General features: G+C 46.3%; 1 protein-coding gene across 1 annotated transcript in view; it reads right to left on the minus strand.

The window, feature by feature from the left end:
• Positions 1 to 20,686, minus strand: part of AUH (AU RNA binding methylglutaconyl-CoA hydratase) — a 212,960-nt gene extending 192,274 nt beyond the window's left edge. Inside the window, exon 1 of the mRNA XM_083187690.1 lies at positions 20,279 to 20,686. Coding sequence (XP_083043816.1) covers positions 20,279 to 20,495 — 217 coding nt within the window. The 5' untranslated portion in view covers positions 20,496 to 20,686. The remainder of the gene's footprint in view (positions 1 to 20,278) is intronic.
• Between the last annotated feature and the right edge of the window lie 466 nt (positions 20,687 to 21,152).

Raw genomic sequence — 21,152 nt, forward strand, 5'->3', positions numbered from 1 at the left:
AACTGATTACAAGCAAGCAGATCACAGGTGAGGATGGTTACATTTAGTAGCCATTCAAACCCGTTTGTGTCAACTTGTGTGCATGTTATGAGGCCAACATCTCCAGGGTATGTTGAAATAGGACAACAGAGGAGCACTCTATAGTGTAAAACCAAACATTTAATGTAGAAGAAACAGAACCACACTGGTAAAGCCAAATCAGACTTGTACCAAGTTAAAAACAGCTGTAGGCTGGTTACCACAAGATACAAATATTGTAAGCCCAGGCAAGCTCCTACCACTGTCTGGGTCACTGCCGAGAATCGTGATCCCCTGCATCAAGCAGCAGGTCAGAGACTCATGCTGGCCACACATCAGAAAGATATCGTTCCAACCAGCCAACTTTTGGCTGGTTGGAATGATAATCTTTCTAGTGTGTGGGAGCAAACGATAATCAACCGTTTGCTCCCACACGTGCTAAAACGCAGATAAACGTCCCAAAACGGTCGTTCCAACTTGCTGGGAAAAATCAAACCTGTTTGATTTTCCCCAGCTAATCGTTCTGGTGTAGGGGAAAAGTTCCCCAACCGAACGATATGTAGGCGGACACTGACCAGCAGTGTCCGCCTACATCGTCCCTGTCAGCAGCGGCGGTGAGCGGGATGTATAACCAGCACCCTGCCCGCAATCACCCGCACCTGCTCCGGTCTCTCACCCAGTCATCAGTGGGAGTCCCGCCGGCACCCGTCACCATATCATCAGAGGCACGGCCGCCCGGGACCCAGCGGTGGGGCGGCGGTGAGGACCCGGCTGTGCGGGAGACAGAGCTGCCTGAGCGGCCGCACGGGGTTGAACGCTCCCGCAGGTAGGCTCCCGCAGTAGTGGGGGAACATGGCTTCATCCATGCTCCCCCACCCTACCCACGGTCAGCACCTGTGATGAAAGGACCCCCCTACCCTAGCAACCGGAACCACCGCACCTCTGGGAGCAGGACACCTGCAGCGGAGCGCCGGGGAGAATGCAGCAGCGGCTGGAGAGAGGTTGAGTTGAAACAGTGGCTGGCGCCGGGGAGACTTGCAGAGGCACAATGGAGAGGGGCACATTCATCGGCGCCCGGTACTTGGAGATGGAGACTTGCAGGGGCGCCGGGGAGCAAGAGAGCCAGCCACAAGAGATCCCTGCGTCGGTGAACCAAAGGCCACCGATGCCGGTAAAAGAAGGAGACCTGCCTTCTCTACTTAGCTTTTCTTCTCACCCCCCCTCACTTAATCCCCTTTTGTCCTGGTCGTTACTTCCTCTTGCCCTGTCACCTCACCCCCTCTCTCCCTGTCACCTCACCCCCTCTCTCCCTGTCACCTCACCCCCTCTCGCCCTTATCACCACACCCACTCTTTTTCCCCCTCACCTCACCCCCTCTTGCCTGCCATCAACTCACCCCCTCTCACCAGCCATAACCTCACCCCCTCTTGCCCCCGACACCTCACCCATTCTCGCCAGCCGTCACCTCACCCCCTCTCACCAGCCGTCACCTCACCCCCTCTTGCCTGCTGTCACCTCACCCCCTCTCGCCCGCTGTCACCTCACCCCCACTTGCCTGTCGTCACCTCACCACCACGTCACCACACTCCCCCCCTTCACCACACCCACTCACGCCTCCAGTCTCCTCACCTTGCCATCCTTATTTTCACCATGTCACCTCACTCCCTCTCACCACTCTCTTCCCCCCCACCCCATCTCTTTCCTCTTTTTCACTCTCTACCTATCCCCTTTTCTCTCTTCCATGCTCTTTCTTTTCTCCAGTACATGTATGTCACCCTCTCTCCCCTGCTGTCCCTCATCTTTTTCTGTCTCCCCTTGCCTCTTTCTCCCCTGCTCTCTTCCTTCTCCTACGCAGGAGGGTCCGCACCGCCGCCACTGTCCTGTTCCAGCCGGGTCCTTGATGCTGCCAGGGTCCAGCCAGATCCAGGAGGGTCCATGCCGCCACCAGAATGACCCTACAATCTCTGGTCAGTAAGCGGCACCTACACATGCCGCCCATCACAGCTCTGACCTGACAGCTGCAACCCCCCCCCATCACTGTCCTGACAGCTGTACCCCCCACCCAACACTGACCGCAGTGCAGGCCCTGCTCCTGGATTGGCACCCCTATCACTGCATGACCTGACAGCTGCACCCTCATCCACTTCCCCCTGCCGTGAAAGTAGAACCCCCCCCCAGCACTAACAGCAGCACTGCCGTCCCCATCCTCCCCATAAAGTGACAGTAGAACCCCCCAACAGTGCCATCTTTCCCATTAGGCACAATGGGCAGTTGCCAAGGGGACCTAGGGGCCCACTCCAATGGGGAAGACAGCACTGCCCCGGGGAGCAGCTGCTGCTGCAGTGGGTGGCAGGCAGCGGGTGCTGGGACCTTGTATCGCTATTTGCCGAGCAGCGGGGAAGGAAGCGCTGCTGATTTTGAAAAGACTGGCCGGACGCTCAGCCAATTAGCATCCAGCCAGTCTTTTCAAAATCAGCAGCACTTCCCGCCCTGCTGCTCGGCAAATAGCGCTAGAAGCTCCCAGTCCCTGCTACCTGGATCGCCCATCAGCACCACTGCCTGGACGATGCTGCTGCTGCACATAGGCGTGTGGTTGGGGAGGGGGGCAGAAATATATTACCCAGAGGCCTGGTCTAATGTTAAGGTGGCCCTGCCCCCTGTCCTTGCCAGCACTGACTTCAGCTCACCTATTATCTCCCCCCCCCCCCCCTCCCCCGAAATCCAGAACAGGACAACAGCAGTGGAAACCCGACAGGTACACAAAAATGGCAAATAAAGAAAATGAAAAAATATTTGTATTAAAACACTCCCACATGCATTCCCCATTCACATCCTCATTTGACACTCAAGCATGGCCGACAGAACCAAGATCGACATTGACAGAAAGTTGACACAAGTTTTTCACCATATAAGTTTACTGCGTCTCTTTGCATGGTGCATCCCTCTATGCCCACGTGGATAGTCAAGTATGAATCAAGTCCTACACCCAAAAAGCTTGATAAACTTGTGGCGACCATTTGAGTGCCGACCATGACCATGTCGAACTAAAGCTTCTGTTGACCTTCTGTCAAAGTTAAAGTTCTGTCTGTCGACCATTCGTATGTGTTGACTCAGTCACTATTGCCCAATATTTAAAAATAAAGACACAAAGTCTTTGAATTTACAGGCTCTGTAAAATGGAACTACAAACTTCATTAAGGAGCAGTTCACTGTGGCACCTCCGAACACAGAAATCAATAATATATATATATTTATTTTTTTTTAAAGTGAAAAATACAAATAATGAATGGCTTTTAGCTGCAGTGAGTTTACCATTACCTAACATTCACATAATTGCAACAATGTTTCCACAAATGATACATAGTTAAGTGCTGAATTTTCAATGTATCAACAAACAAATACAATGTCCTCTTATAGTGGTGTTGAAGGCTGCAAAAAAAAAAAGCAGTCTGCCCTGATTCAGCATTAGGGCCAACACACACTAGAATATATTGGCATCAATATCATTCAGAAAGAGGCTTCTGAATGATATTGAGGCCAGTGTATGCTTAATCTCGTTAACGATGCGCGCCCCCCCGTGCGCCGTTACCGATATTGATGTCAGACGAACCTGCAGCTCAATCAGCCAATATCTTTCATGTTGTTCAGGGGGAGACGGCAGCAGCGGCAGTAGCACAGCCACACACTGACGCCGGAGCTCCACACAGTTGTAGTGTGAGCTTCGGCCACTGGCCATCCATGATTTAATATGTTTTTTTTCCCCTGCCCACCAATGTGTTATTGGTGGGGAGAACAAACTATTGTTTTAGCATGCATGCTTGATAGGCCACTAACCACCAATATTTGTAGCATGCCAATGTAGCATGCATACACCAGGGGCTATTTTTCAGCAGGCTCCAGCAGGAACTGAGGCCCTTATTCTAGTTCACTCTTTCTGACAAAATATTTCTTAGATGGACAAAACCATGTGCACTGCAGGTGAGGCAGGTGTTACTTGTGCAGAGATAATTAGATTTGGGTGGGGGTTTACACCTGCCTCACCTGCAGTGCACATGGTTTTGTCCATCTAAGAAATATTTGGTCAGAAAGAGTGAACTAGAATAAGGGCCTCAGTTCCTGCTGGAGCCTGCTGAAAAATAGCCCTGCATACACCCACAACCCACCAATGTATAGCCTACGTGTGTGTGTGTGTGTGTGTGTGTAGTGTAGTGTAGTAAACACAAAATTCTTTATTTCCATGAATGTAACCTGTTTGCCTGTGGCAAACTATAAGTCTCAGCACGGTTCACTATTCAAAAAAAGGCAGGCACTGCCCGCCCCCTTCTGTGACATCAGAAGTTGGACAGAAGTTGGCTGAACTAAAAAAAAAAATAAAAGTTTACTGGTTGGAAGAAAAGTTGGTTAGATGTGTGGGGAACTGTTTTAGTTGGACTGTCAAGTTGGATGGTTGGAGGTTTGAAGGGTTTTAGAAAAGTTGGTCGGAAGTTGGTCTGATGTGTGGCCAGCATCAGTCAGGAACAGACACCGGTGGGGGCAGCCAGGTACAGCAGCAGCTAGCGTCACCAAGCACTACAACATACGGTGGCTAAATACCCACACAGACTCCTCCTATAGCAGTCATTTTTAAAAATCATGCCCACCTGTGTGCAGCTCACCGATCTCTTACCAAGCAAAACCACCACACCATACTCTCATCTGGAGACCTGGAGCCATACAGGATTGTCTGATTTTTGAGCCCGCACAGGCGCATTATACAAATACAATACATACAAAACACCTAACACATTAAAAATATAATGTCCAATGTGTGCAAAATTCAATTGGAATGGCTATCATTATAACACTATATTTTCAAATAACTTGAAAAAGTATCTAGTAGTTAATTATTACGGCATGTGTATCAGCATATTTATAAATCAGTTTAGCAAAAAAAGAAACTTATATACAAAAAGTACAATACAAATATCTGCATAAACAAATATTATACAGAATCTTTATAAAAAAACAATGTAGACCCAATTGCTCATGAAGGCCTTTGGGGAGAGTATTTAGTTTGTATAACCACTTGCATTCAGCTTGCAAGAGGCTTTTGCCTCTATCCCCTCCTCTATTGGAAACAGGGATATGATCGATTATTTAGATCGGATACTCACAACACTGTGTCTCACTGAGTCTCAGTGTCTTCCCATCTGTTGTTCACTAGTACCCTGCTTGATAACAGCTCGTATGGAGCAGCAGTGATTAGCCAATGTGGCCCCATCGTACGCCAATGCCTACATGTGCAAGATGGAACGGGCCCTATTTCTACAGGGGCCCCAGGCAATTAAGGTGTTGTTGTAGTTGCAGTACATCGACGATCTGCTGATTTTCTGGACTGGACAGGAAAGTGAGTTGATTGATGTCTTCACAATACTTAATGAAACAAACAGTCCAGCAAAGTTCACCTATGTTATGAGCAATAGATGACTTAGATGACCATCCAGGGACAGATTAAGGAGTTCCGGACCTCCTTATCTTTCCACCATCCCTTTCCTCCAGCACTGGTCACATGTGCTCCCGTCTTTTCATTTTAGGTTATTTTTTATTACATTCTTTTTGGACACTTGATGATTCCAATCATTTTCCGTGATTGTTGTCTGACTGATCATAATTCTTCCTGTGTTGCACATACAGGATACCACCGCACTCCCCATTCCTAGGATTGGGGTGCAAACTGCATTTGCCATTTCCAGGGTGGGGGTGCAATGGCCTGTAGCGTTCCAAGGTCAGTTTCTGGTCTTCAAACGAGACTCCCTTTTACCTACTGTGAGCCCATATATATTTGCTCACCACTCCACTGGTATGATATTCGCGGCACTTACTGATCCTGATAGTGAGGAGGTGGTATTTTAAGCTTACAGCTGCTACTGGTGCACTGTGTCTGTGGCTCTTATTGGTGTGCATGTAAGTAGATGGTTTTACAGTTTCTTCTATTGTTTGCCAATTCAAACTGTATAGCACAAGGCTTGGCATAAGGAATGGGGGAATGCTCACAGATGCCAGGTATAAATGTCCAGGTGAGCAATAAGTGATTGACTGCATGCAAATTATTCAGGGGTTCAAGTTGCTACGGTTGGTATATAGACGATAAATTCAAATTTGTAGCAATATTTTGCTTTCTCCTTTTGTAAAATTGACCTTTGTGACCGATGTTCTGTGAATGATATAGCTCTGCAAAAAATGTACTCCCTGTATTAATCCTTCATGGAAAATGAAAATCTCATAAAGTAAATAGAGTTGTCCTTTATACTAGGTTAAAACATGTGGTTTTTTCATACAGTATGTACTCTCAAAATCCACCCAAAATAGAAGTGCACAGAAAACCTATTTTAAAACTGCAACAAGTACAAGCAATTATGTTTAGAGCCTTTTAACAAGCATGAAACAGCATAGTCCAAAAAGACTTCAGGTACTATTCCAAATGTGTTCAGTGTATCAATGTATGACTACAATTCACACACTGTGCTGGACTGCCGTGTTCTGTGCAGGCTGTACAGCTCGTTTGTACATCCGAGTAAGGACAGAATGAATTTGGACAAAGCAGAGGCTAATAAATGCATATCTAAGTATTTGAATATTTGTTATAAATAGAAATGTTCTTTTAAAATAATCAGGTTGCTTTGGTAACACTTGCAGTTTTCTTTATCAAATTCTTTCTCAAGCTACAGCAATAAATACAGCACATATTAATACCACTGACATTACCTATGCCTGAGTACAGCTTGGCAGAACAGAACATTGAGATAGGGATTACTACAAGTACTCACAGTGACTCACCGCTCTGCAGGGGTCAATGAAACAACAGGCATCTGCACAAATCTTTCAGAATGACACAATTCAAAAACACATCTGACTCAAGGTTTTTAATTCATTAACTCTGTACTTCTTCATAGAGAAACTCATTTGATAAAGCTATTGCGGCTATACAGATATGAGAGAATGGCATGGATCTAGTCAGATCGCATAGAAATGGTGCTTTAATCGATCCGTGTGTATGTCCCATTACTTTTGCAGAAATAAATGTTCTAGCAGACCCTGGTTGACAAGACATACTTGAGCGTGTAGTTCTACCCTAGATTTTTACTTGAATATGCCTGGTTTGTCTTCAGTAGCACAACTCTCCATCATTCCCTAAGGTAATGAGTCACAGGTGTCCTTTCAAGGCTTTACTTGCAGTCCCCATCTCCCTCCTACTTTGCAGTCAGATGTGTTGGCTGTACCTTGGAATTCATGCTTAAATGGCCTGCTGATCTGTTATTATAGATGTCACCTTCATTGATTAAATGTATTTATTTAAACTTAGACAAATGTACAAATGAGATGTCCTTTTGAATATTAGTAGGCTATTAAAACCCCAAAGCATACTTACCAACATCATAACTCCCAACTGTCCCACCGTTTTTTGGGATGTTCCCGCATCCCTCCCGGGGCGGCAGTGTCCCACGGTGGGGGGTGGCTGTTGGTAGTCGTCCCTTGTGAATAGACGTTGTGCGCATGCGCACAGTGTCTATTCATGCAGCCCGACGGTCTAGGTACATAGCCAGGAGCTCCCAGAGCCGCTAGCCATGCCCCCACAGCGGCGAAAATGGGGACGTGACCGTTCTGCAAAAGGCCACGCCCAAAAAAATTTGGGTACGCATCTCTGGTGTGCGAAGCTTCCCTCCTCCCGGGTCAGCAATGTTGGGAGGTATGCAACATTGTTATACTCATCTCTGGGAAAATCAGCAGGGACTGCAGGGGCAAGGCTGGTTATTTACATCATTACATCCCGCCCCCCATGATAGGAAAAAACACATATCAATGGTCTTTTCAGAAGGGGCGTGGCTAAAATGATGATGATTAATTTCATTTTACTGTAGTTATGCTCCCTACATTGTAACCTGTGTTTCTGGGCACTTTATGCTCATCTTGCCTTGCCTTGTGGAAGGAGTAAACACTCTTCTGGGGCTTTGGGGAACTACCCAAACAAGTTGGACCCTGTTGATACTATTCTATAGCTTTGTGACCTATAAAAAAAAATGGAGGTATGCAGTGTTCTCCCCACGTTTTAAATTACAGTCGGTCCATCTGGCATGCGTCCCCTGCTGCATGCCAGTGCCGGCAGCCAATACCCCATCGGCCGGAAGCTTTTACATTGTAGAGGGTGCTGGGCGAACAACAGGGGACATGCACATTACTCCAGTAATGTGCACGTCAGCTGGTATTCGCCTGGCAACCTCTCTAACAATGTTTTCAGCAGAGAGGGATGCTGAACGGAGCACCATATGTGACTTCAGATTCAGTAACATGATCTGTAGTATCTGTGCATGTAGCACAGTGATCCAATACTCATATGTAATATTAATCATTAGAGTATAACAAATATACCACACTATAGGGAAGTCTCAGCTAATTGAGTGGTTATTTATACCCGTATTGTTCAACTTATTTAAGAGGTAAATTCTTACCCAAATTGTTTAACTAAATACTTGAAATTATTTTCGCCAGTACGGTCATCTGACTAGAGACATGCACTGAACGCTTCAGTCTAGTGGATGAAGTGACAGTGCAATACCCAACACTGTGTGTCCCTATGTGTTTTGTGTTTTGTATGTAATTTTTACAATTTAAATAAAAGATTTTATAAGCGATACTGGAGTGGTCGTCCAGCGTCTCTGTCCTTTATATTATAATTTTGTCGGGAGCTGTTAAACTTTGTTGATCTAGCAAGTGGTGGCAAAAGCTTGTTTAAATATCTGAGAGAGATTTGTAGCGGCAGTCAGTATTTTTGAAAAGTGGTTTAAAAACAATTGGGCCACCCAGTGTGGACTAGTATTTGGGAGCAGATAAAATGTTAAATGCATCCCCACTATGAACGCCAACCCAGAGCGTGGCGAGGGGCAGCGGTACGCGTCCTCGGACCTTTTCATACCCCCACTATCCACGTCGGCGTGGAGTCGATTTTAGATAGTGTGGCGAGTGCAGCGAGCCACCAAACCCGAAGCGCGGCGAGCGCAGCGCGCCCCGCGAGGGGACGCGGAATACATGTAAAGTAATACGCGTGCGCTCGCCACACTATTTAAATCAACTCCACGCCGACGTGGATAGTGGGGGTATGAAAAAAGGTCAGAGGACGCGTACCGCTGCGCTCGCCACGCTTTGGGTTGGCGTTCATAGTGGGGGTGCATTTAACATTGTAAGCACCCATTAGTACCGAAACACCCATAAGTACCGAAACAAGTACCCAAAATCTTAAGTTTAAATCAAAATGGTCATGATTTAGGGGAGTATTCAATCGCCGGCCATATTCAATGCTGTCTTCCCTGACAGCATTGAGCAGGGTTTCTCGGCAGAACGAGCCCGACTTCATAAGCCAAGAACGGCCGGGAAGTGACGAGCTGCCGGCTGCAGCTCGCCTCTACCTGGCCGCAACTCGCGGCCACGCCCCCTTCTCGTCCCACTGCAGACGGGACATTGAATCCCGTCTGCATGTTCTCGGTCGAGCTGACCAACCTCTTCGGTGGTATGCCCAGAAATTTCTCAGGCTGAGCTGTGCTGCAGGAACGGGCTCTCCCAAGAAATTTCCAGGTATGCCACTGATTGGTAGGTGTGCACTAGTGGTGCCATCAACTGTGCACCACTGGTTCACAGCCACTCGGGCCACTCGGGAGCCCTCGGACATTCAAGTGTTTGGGTGCCTGGACACACGAGCGCCCAAGCACATGAGCGCAAACGACTCCAAACCCCCCGCCCCCCCGGGCTCCCCTGTGCCTGATCCCTGCGAGCGTCAGGCTCAGCTGAGCAATAACAGACATCCGCGTAAGCAAAGCCATTGGCAAACGCTAGTTCTATCTATAACAGAAAGCACAGAGACAGTACTGACTAAAGTAGTGAATGATCTAGTCACTGCTAAGTGCAAAGGTCATTACTTATTTTTATAGATCTCTTTGCTGCTTTTGACACTGTTGATCATTCTCTTCTCATACAAACACTATAATTCCTAGGTCTTCAGCACACAGCTCCTCTCTGAAACCTCCTCCACTTCGCTACCTCTGTGAGTTGGAGTATCTCAGGGCTCAGTCTTAGGTCCTCTGCTTTTCTCAATCTATACCAAATCGCTTGGCAATCTAATCAGCTCTTTTGGATTCCAATATTATCTGTACGCATATAATACTTAAATCTACCGATCCTCCCCAGACTTATCACCGTCTGTACTGGTCCGATGTCATCTCGCCACCTGAAATGTAATATTTCAAAACCAGAATTTATACACAAACCAATAATAGCTACCAGCCTGATATCTCTATCACTGTTGAGAATGTGATAATTAATCCTACCCCACAAGCTCGCCTAGCTGTCATCCTTGACCCTGAACAGTCTTTTATTCAATCTATTCCAAAATCATGCTACATCCATCTAAAAACATATAGAAAATGTGACCATACCATACACAAGACACAGCAAAAACTTTAATCCATGCGCTCATTATCACCTACATTGATTATTGCAATTGTCTCCTTACTGGTCTTACCAAAATCGACATTGTCACCACTACAATCCGTCCTAAATGCAGCTGCGACTTTGCTAGCTGTTCATCATCTGTGCACTCGCTCTGTCAGTCCCTCCATTGTTTACCTGTATTCTACTATATTCAATATAAAACTCTTTTACTTACACATAAGACCATAACACAAACTACACCAATTTACATTTCTTCGCTAATCTCAAAATATCTTCCAACCCGAACTATTCCTTTTTCAAAAGATCTAAATCTCTTATTCACACGCATTATTCGCTCCCATTCACAACTGCAGGACTTTCTGTGGGCTGCACCGACTTTGTGCAATGTACTACCACACACCATAAGACTCTCCTCTATTCTCCAACCTTTCAAGAGTCCTCACTTCATTAAGCAAGCTTATCAAATTCCCAAACCTCCTCCTTAACTTACAATTAATCCTATACAATTACATCCTTACTGTACAGTTCAAACATATCCTCACTTATTTTCTTTTTCTTCACTTTTCCATCCTTTTGAGTACAGGTCAACATTGCTGGGTGACCATATCATACAGCCAACCAAGAACCTTTGCAATCTGGTGGTCCATTATGCAATAGATAACACCTATCCTTGTGTATCAATGCCTATTCACTATAGATTATAAAATTCCTACATTTGACCCAGTTTGTTTGATCACTGTTTACAATTGCAAAGCCCAACACACATAGATGTGTTGTATAAGAAAACTAGGTACTTGTGAGTTATCCGGGCGCCCGATTTTTGGTCGTATACGCATCGCGTCGCATCGCATGGCATCGTACGTTAACCAAATGGCATGCGATGCGACGCGACGAGATGACCACCCGAACCCGATTTTACATCGGGTACCATGTAAAGTGATCACGTCGCATCGCATGTTAACCACATGGCATGCGATGCGATGCGATGCGACACCACCCGATTTTTGCAGTGTAAAACCCCCCAGAAAGTGTCCCAAAAAGTGACACAATGTCAGTCCCATCCCCATTGTTAACGCCACTCCACTATCAACGTGAACCCGAAGCGTGGCGAGCGCAGCGAGCCCGCGAGGGGCGGCGGTACGCGTCCTCCGACCTTTTCATGCCCTACTATCCACTAGGGCGTGGAGTGAGAATATAATAGTGTGGCGAGCGCAGCGAGCCACCGAGCCCGAAGCGTGGCGAGCGCAGCGAGCCCCGCGAGGGGACACGGATACCTTCACAGGTAAGCGCGTCCCTTCGCGGGCTTCACAGGTGTCCATGGTGACGTGGACACCTGTGAAGCCCGCGAAGGGACGCGCTTACCTGTGAAGGTATCCGGCTGCGCTCGCCACGCTTCGGGCTCGGTGGCTCGCTGCGCTCGCCACACTATTATATTCTCACTCCACGCCCTAGTGGATAGTAGGGCATGAAAAGGTCGGAGGACGCGTACCGCCGCCCCTCGCGGGCTCGCTGCGCTCGCCACGCTTCGGGTTCACGTTGATAGTGGAGTGGCTGTGAGCATCCAATATCATTCATCAATATCATGCATATCTGACACATTAAGGACAACTGAATTAAAGGTAATAACTGTGTAATTAACATATGAATGAAATAAATTAGAATAACAAACAATCACAAAGCACACAATAATCAATCAACATCATGATTTATCAAGTAACGTGAGCGCATGCAGAATGCGCTCAAATGCGTTGTCTCCCGCCAGGCACTTTCGCCACACGAACTCCTGCATGTACGAATCTAGATGATGGCGGGCTGTGCCCCGCTGGCGTTTGTTGCGCCATTTTGCACAACCCCATAGTCTCTCAATGTTCTGGGTGTGTGCACCAGTCTCTGGGTCGACGAAATTAAAGCGATGATTTACCCGCAAGTGGCTGTAACCAGCCCGCTCCAGTTCACTAGTTTGGTAGGCGCGCCAGCAATCACTGACGATGGTGCTGCCAGGTGCCACGTGCTCCACAATTGCACCGAGGAGAGTGGGTGCATCTCGCTTGGGAACTGCGACCATGAAACAGTCCCCTGTCTCCCGGCACACTCCTCCGAACACCCACTGCTGTGGGAGTACTCTGCCAACATTGGCCTTGCGCTTTACAAACAGGGTTTCGTCAACCTCCACCATTTGCCCTGGGCCTCCAATCTGCCGTTGAGGCTGTGCCATTAAGTCACATTGGCATGCCTCCCGCATCAAGGCGTTATAGAAAATGGTGCTTTTATTGCATAGTTTTAAATTCTTAGCACAGAACTCGATTGACGTCAGTTCATCGCACCAGCACCAGATGAAGCGCAGGATAGTCATGAATGGGAGCCTGCACCCAGGATAGAATAGGGAGGCCCGCAGACTCTGTTTTTTGCTGCAACTTTTAATATAGCAGCGCCATTTGCGCTCTGTCAGGGACAGGCGCATAGGGTGGCCATTTGGGCATGTGGCAGTCAATGGGAGCAGCCCTTTCTCCTGCAGGAATACGACTGTCTCTTCCTCAGTTTTTGGGAGGCTGAAGATGCCATCAACCAAAGCCATTTTGGCAATAATGGTGTAAGGGCCGAAATGGGGCAGGTGTAAGGGGCCAAATGGGGCAATATTGGGGTAAATGTCCAAAAATTCACCTCACAAATATACAAGAACGCTGTAAATCAATATCTCTCTCTGTAAAACACTTGCTCTCTCCTCTGGAAACTACCTCACACTGATATTTTGCCAGATGTGCCAGAGGGCGGGTTTAAAAATGGGCGGGAAGTGTAAACATCGCGTCGCGTCGCATCGCATCCCATTGTATACCATACAATAAGCATACGATGCGACGAGATACGACGCGATGGAAAATCGCGTCGCATCGCGTCGCATCGTATGCTTATTATAATGGCATGCGATGACCACATCGGGTGCCCGGATAACTCACAAGTACCGAAAACTATTAATAAATAAGGAGGGAGGTTCTGCGTTTTACACAACGTTTAAAATTAAGTGAAAATTACTATGCAATGATACCCTAGCTTTTAATGTACAATTTTGACAGATTGCCATGTGAGAAGAAGGATCTAGTAAGCCAAAGCTTTTATTCATATTATCCATTTGTTGCAATTTCTTACAAGTGAATTATGTACTGCAGCATTGAGTGAACAAATGCTAATGTATGCATGACTAGGCTGCACATTTACAAATGACTGATAAATCACAATTCCGGCAAATACTTACTGCATCTCGATATTTATATTTAAGGAATAAACATGGGAGGAAAAACTTATGTCTCCTGTGCAGACATATTTTGCATCTTAATGCCATCCCCATAGATCTTTATAAAGATGGTAAACTGTGCTAATATATCAAGTGGTGAAATGGCTAGCTTACGAATACTGTGTTTAAAAAATAACCCCTTCTCAGGTCTCAAGACGTAGTTAGGACAACATAGAGTATATGTGAATGGACTCAGAGAGATTATGCCATGTTAATGCATAGGCACACTGGTAAGCTGCACAGGGCCCCATAAGTTTTCACATTGCAGAATGTGCTTTAGTGCAGAGAAATCCTAGACTTTGATAAATATACACCCTTTGACTGTCATATCAAAACTATGTTTGAAATGATAGAAGTAATTTAATGTATTCTCATACCTTTCTTAAAACAGAAAATTAGTCATGCAAGCCATTAATTCCACAAGCTTTCCACATGGTTCTAGATGTCTCTTCATCAAATGTCACATCTTGACCTCTGCAGAGTGCAAAGCTTATACACAGCATTGATAGCTTATACCCATAAGAAGCAAAGGAATGGACAGCATGCAGAGATTCTGGACCTTTGGTACAGAACACTGCTTAACTATGATCTCTATGTAATAAATAGATTGCTCTATAGCAGCGGTTCTCAAACTGTGGGTCCTGATCCCAAAGTGGGTCGCGACTCCATGTTGCTGACCATCAGGCTGATGACTTCACTAATCTTTCAGCCAGTGGAGTTTGAAAAATCAGTTGAATTGTCTGTTACTTCGCACTCCTTACATAATTTTGTGCCTCCACCATTCTGCTATGTATGTGTGGTCTAATCACTGCCTAATTTCCATGGGAACACCCAACTTTTCATGGGAACACCCATTCCCATGAGCGCCACCCCTCGCTGTCGCCACCACATGCCCCCTGCCAGCACTGGTGGTTGCAAACGGGATGGCAAACTAGCAGTTCGCCGTGCCTGTTCGCACCCAGTGTATGCACATGCACAATGTGCATGCGCAGAAGAAAAACATTGCTCCCCCGTGCGAACGTGCGGGGGAGCGAGTGGATCAGAATAAGACCTCGATAGGTATGTGAAAGCTTATAGCAGTGTTTTTCAACCACTGTGCCGTGGCACACTAGTGTGCCTCGAGCTGTTCTCAAGTGTGCCCCCAGATCTAGCAATGCCCAAACTAGTTTACAGCCACCACCAGTTCAAGTGTTATTTACTGGTCTCTTCTTTTCATTTAAAGAGCCAATCTATTTTTTTTTGTGTTACCTGTGGGGACCAGTGTGATTGTTTTTTTATATGGGGGGAAATAGGTTTTTTTTTTCCTGTGGGGGTCAATGTGTTTTGCCATGTGGGGATCTCATGGTGTGGCAATTTTAAAATCTTAAAAAACAAACGTGTAGAAAAGTCCCAAGGCGCTATCAGTCCCTGCAGCCTCAATTCCAGATGTAGGACCACTTGGTGTCCTCACTTGTAGATGCTTCCGAAACCAATATAGAATCGATGGCGCTTGACTGGTATGTTCAAAATGTTTCTCAGATAGAAAGGAAACAGACAAAATATGTGTATAAATAACACAGAATACACAATGGTATCAAGGTAGGGGATTACAAGTGAGTTTTGCCACAAGGTAAAAAGGTTGAAAATCACTGGCTTATAGTCACAAACTAAATCAACAAACTTTCATTGTAAAAATAAAAGGTTCACTCTGTTATGGATTAGAAATCAATGAACCTTTTTTCAAAGGATTAATCCTGTTATTTAAAATCGCTTATTAATTATTTATTTTTACACAGACATAAATATACTGAAATGAAAGGTCAGGGCTCAGCAATATCACATCACCATGGTGACTAGAAAATAATCAAGGGGCCTTTTGGGGGGGGTGCAGACTTGAATTCACAATTATCGAACGACTGTGCATTTGTATGGATAGTAGTGCGCACATGTGAGTCCAAACAGCGTCAAAAATCCTCTCACAACTTGACTGACAAGAAGCCGACATTTGGCGGTGGTAACCGGCCATTTTCTGAAAGTGTCCGGAAAAACACAGGCTTGCCCAGGTGTTTTCAGGGAGGGTCTATTACATCAGTGCCAGCCTTGATCAGACTTATTCTGTCATAGAGTTGTGGAAGAGTCAGACTTACTAACACTTGCACAGACTGGTAAAATAATTTGATGGTGAGTTAGTTGCGTATGGTTTTGCAGCTGGCCACCAGTTTGTGGTATTTTCGCAAGCCAGATCCAAGACTTGCACAGGGCGGGATCTCATTCTGTCTGGGTGGCGACTATCTGAACGCAGGGCTCTACAAATTTGACCAGCAGCGATCAGGTCTTAAGGCCCCCATACACTAGGGCGACTTGTCCTTAGGACAAGTCGCCCCCGACTTCCCCCTGAGCTTCCCCGGCTGCTCCCCGGGGGAGCTTGATTAGATTGGCACTTGATGTGCCAATTGCTGACTGGCTGAGAGAGCGCTCAGCCAATCACAGGCCGCCCATTCATTGTATGGGCTTTTTTTTTTTTATTCAGTACTGACAGCTCCCAGCTCCCCCTGCCCGGCTCTATGCCGCCTGTATCCCCCGCAGCGTCCCCAGCGTCCCCCCTGCTCCCTCCACCGCCGCGCCGCCCCACTAGGTCCCAAGTCCGGTGGTCGGACGTGCAGCAGGTCCGACCACCCGACGCAGATCCGATGCGCACGGTACCGCGCATCAGATCTGAGGGGACATCAAAACTAGCCGATTTTGGTCCGATTCCGGCCAGATACGACTGATCTGGCCGAAATCTGACCAAAATCGGCTAGTGTATGGGGGCCTTTAATCAGGCCCTTTGCCTGTACTGACCAAATGACCAGAGCCAGGAACAGATAAATGTAATAGCCTCCGAGTTGCCTAGAGGTGCAGGATTTTGTTCCAACATGACCTTAAAGCACCAATCATTTACAAAGCAATGATTTTTTCCTTGGTAATGATAGCTGCTTTTTTTTTGCATTGTAAATGATTGTTCTGAGGTTACTACATTTAGATTGTTATCCCGTTGACATTTGTCAAGTGAACCACCCACACCACATCAAAACAAAAAGCTAAAACTGATGTACAAAAACAACATGCCGAACAGCCATGGATATTATAGGCAATGGTACTTGTATTATTAACATCCTTTAGTTTTCGTGCAACCAATGCGGTTTGTAGTGCTGTACACAGTACAGGATACAACATAACAGGACTAGATACTACTGGATAAATGTGTACCCCAAATAATGGGCGCAGGATATCGTTTACGTCTATTTGCAAAAACACCATCAAGAAAAAGAGATAAGTTCTCGGGAAATGGGTACATGAGATAAAAGGTCTTAGGAAGGTTTACAATATGAAGGAATTAAGGTATTTTAAAATTTGTTATACACAATCAGGCTTATTATGCATTATTAATTAAAAAAAATCAAAACAAACTGTGAGAGAGTTTAATTTGAATTTTAGAATAACAAATTTTGTGGTGGGGAGGGTCACTGAATTGAACTACTTTTATACAAAGTATTAATAGGCTACACCAATACTCCAACACTAAGCAATTTTTAATCTGCTTTTAAATATTTAGAGTTTGCAGTGCTTAGACTTAGAGAATAACATATGTTCATGTTATGTATCAACTTACAAATAATACAATGTCATTAAACCTGTAGTTTTAAATTGAAGACTAAATGGAATCTCTGTGACTAATGGCAGATTAATTCAATTAAACATAGCAGTTGGGATGTGCCATTATCCAAATAGGACATTGAAGCAGAAACAATGTTTGGTACTTGTTTAGTTTCACGGCGGCTGCTTACGCTACGTTTGAAGCTACGCTAATAGTGTAGCCCAACGGCTACCTTACTTGTGTAGTTTCACGGCGGCAGCCTAAGCTACGCTAACAGTGTAGCCCAACGGCTGCCTTACTTGTGAAGTCTCATGGCGCCAGGCTAAGCTACGTCATCAGGGTAGGCTGCCGCCGTGAAACTACACAAGTGTTGCCTGGAACTGCATGTCTCTCCCAGGCGTCCCTGGCAAGCCTAGTCAGCGCCTCTCTCACACCGCCGACACCAGCATGATACCCTCTCTTTGGCGGAGAGGGGATCATGCTGGCGCCGGCAGAGAGGCACTCCATCTTTTTCTGACGAAGGAGCGTCTCAGACTTGCCTGCACTGAGACGCTCCTGTGTCTCATTAGCTATTGAGGCAGGGTACATCAACCCTGCGGACAAGGTTAGGGGTTCTGTAGCGCGTACGTCTCCTTTCCAAAGTGGGGGTGAGCACACAAGTGCGTCTCATTCACAATGAAGGAGACATTTGTCAGTGCTCCATGTTACATACTGGCAAATGCTTCCTTTTGAAACCCCCACTATCCACGGCAGCCCGAAGCGTGGCGAGCGCAGCGAGCCCCGTGAAGGGCTGCGGTATGCGTCCCCCCGACCATTTCATACCCCCACTATCCACGCCGGCGTGGACTTGATTTTATAAAGGGTGGTGAGCGCAGCAAGCCACCGAGCCCGAAACGTGGCAAGCCCCGCGAAGGGACGCGTATTACTTCAAATGTATTCCGCTGCGCTCGCCACGATTCGGGCTCTTTATAAAATCAACTCCACGCCGACGTGGATAGTGGCGGTATGAAAAGGTCGGTCACTTAATAACCACTTAGCACATAAAACATACCTGTTAGCATGTATGTAATATATGTACTGGCAGTTCCCCCATGGGGATAAGGTGCGCTGCATGTATCTGCCGCAGTGCAGCACCTGGAAACCAGCCGGCACATATACAGGTTGAGTAGCCCTTATGCAAAATGCTCGGGACCACAAGCATTTTGGGGTTTGTGCGGATTTTGGAATATATATTTTTTTCATACTTACCGATGTCCCCTGACATTCAGGGCGGCCTTCGAAATCCTCTTCAGCGGCATCTCCGTTCCCAGGGGTGTATTGCGCGAGTGCACCGGAGACGTCACTGGCACGCCCGCGCAATACATCCTTGGGAACAGGGATGCCGCTGAAGAGGATTCTGATGGCTGCCGTGGACACGGGGGACAAGGTAAGTATGAAATAAAGGCGGGGGGTGGGGACAAATAAAAAAGCAACTGTTTTCGGAATATGTCGGCTTTTGGAATACACGGATAAGGGAGACTCAACCTGTATTACATAAATGATAACATGCATGCTTAGATGTGCTAAGCAGTCCCCCCTGCACTATATGGTCGCTGCTGATGTTTTATTCATATAAAGACAACAGGACCAATATCAGTGGTTCAAAAAACTCGGGGGTAGATTTATTAAGCTTGGTGAAGTGATAAAGTGTCTGGTTTTTATCACCGGCCAATCAGTTCCTACCTGTCATTTTTCAAACCAAGCCTGTAACTTCACAGGTAGGAGCTGATTGGCAGGTGATGAAAATCAGTTTATCACTTCATTGAGCTTAATAAATCTGCCCCTCGGTCCTCGATGACCCCCAACAGTTCATGTCATCCATATCACCTGGCAGGTGTACTTGTTACTCAATTATACATTTTATCCCATAATATCTACAGGAGGTGATCAATATTTCTCTTGCGATTCTGTGACGAGACCTAAAAAATGTGCCCTGTTGGGGGTCAAGTTTGGAAACCACTGGTCTATATCAATGAGAGAATAATTTAGTAAGTGCATCATTACAGCCCTAGCAGCCAAAATGGGCCAAATTTGACTGCAAATACAAAAAGTAAAGTGTGTAGATAATCATGTTTAATACATTTACCAGATTATACAGGAGAATTCCACACAAGTAAATGTAGATACATATTATGCCTCATCTCACATTCATGCCATCTACCTACAATATTTAGCCGTTAAATGGCCCAGTTTCCTATAGATTACAAATGGGTCTTGATAAACATGGTGTCCTGATAAACATGGAGTACCTGATGACCTTATAGTAATTTACTTTTCTGCATTATTGACTCATATTTAACAGATCATTCAATAAAAACCCATCATACAACATATTAATGCATTTTTGCTATGCAATTATCTCAAATGTATAATGTATTGTTATGTAGCTACAGCAACAGCTGCAGATATGCAACATGCATTCTAATTGAAGACAGTGCACTGCATCCATTTATCTCTCACTGGACACAACGACCTGCTAATAAATTGTTGCCAGTAACCAAATATTAGCACCATATGAGAAAGCTGCAGCAATACTAGGTAACATGGCCCTATACTGCTCTATGCTGTTTATTATGCAGTTCTGCAAGCTGCCGCATTGCTATGTGACATTATTTGCAAACTGTGCTTTCCCCCTATGCCTCTCGTATAATGGATGTGCATGCAGTGCACCTGTAGAGCAGCTAGCTGTAATAGTGCTGACTGCTGAGTGCATATTTGCACAGCAGCCCATGGCTGGCAGTGAGCACACAGTGCGCGTTTACAAGCTGCTGCAGGATTCCCCTCATTAATATGTAGCAGCAGCAGCGATGACGCAGGGTGTGACGTCACGGCGTTACCTTGCTGTTCTCCCTCCAGATATCTGACCCTCAGTTCGTCCTCGCTTTTCACCTCCGAGCTGAAGTGGCGCCCCCCAGCGCCACACAGGCGTACCAGCAGATGGACCTGCCCTCCATGCTGCCGAGCGCGGGGGAGCCGCCACAGGGCGGAGTGTGCAGTCCCAGTTACTCGGCTGCCGCAGCACAGGACCCTCAAGCCAGTCAGAGCCGCCGCCATGCTGTCTGAGTGACGTCACGGGAACGCCGCCACGGCCCCTCTCCGTCAGCGTTTGTCTCCCCAAAGACTGCTGCTGCTGGTGACTGTGCTCGCACAATGTTGTTCATAAAGTTATTTTAGAAAGAGACGGAAAAAAAGATGTAACTGATGTAAGAAGCCGAATTCATTGCAGGCAATGCTGGAGTCGGACGCTTGGGTCTGAGCCGGGCTCTCGTCTGACTCCCGATCACCCTGGCATTGCCTCTCAGAAGCATGACCCTACGCTACTACTGCTTACATTCGGGAGACGTCATGGCATAACATTCTGCACACAAAACATATTTACATTTCCAAAGGTGTTGAAATATAAATTTCTTAAATATTTGTCATCTTTTGTTTGTTTGTTTGTTTGTTTGTTTGTTTGTCTGGGAAGCGTTCGGACACAGTTGGACAAAACTAGGGTTACCACCTTTTTGTTGAGAGATTCCCGGACAGTGGCCCGCCCCTTGACACACCCACTGTCCCGCCCATGCCCCACCCCCAGCTCCGCCCTTTGACCCACCTTATGTTGATTTTTTTTAACCTTTGCTTCAATATCATTCTTGATTTTGCATACCATAATGCCAATTACATGTTACATCATACACAGTAATACCCATTACATGTTATGCCCCACAC

This window comes from Crinia signifera, chromosome 1 (assembly GCF_055691185.1).
Source record: "Crinia signifera chromosome 1, ASM5569118v1, whole genome shotgun sequence".
Lineage (NCBI taxonomy): Eukaryota > Metazoa > Chordata > Amphibia > Anura > Myobatrachidae > Crinia > Crinia signifera.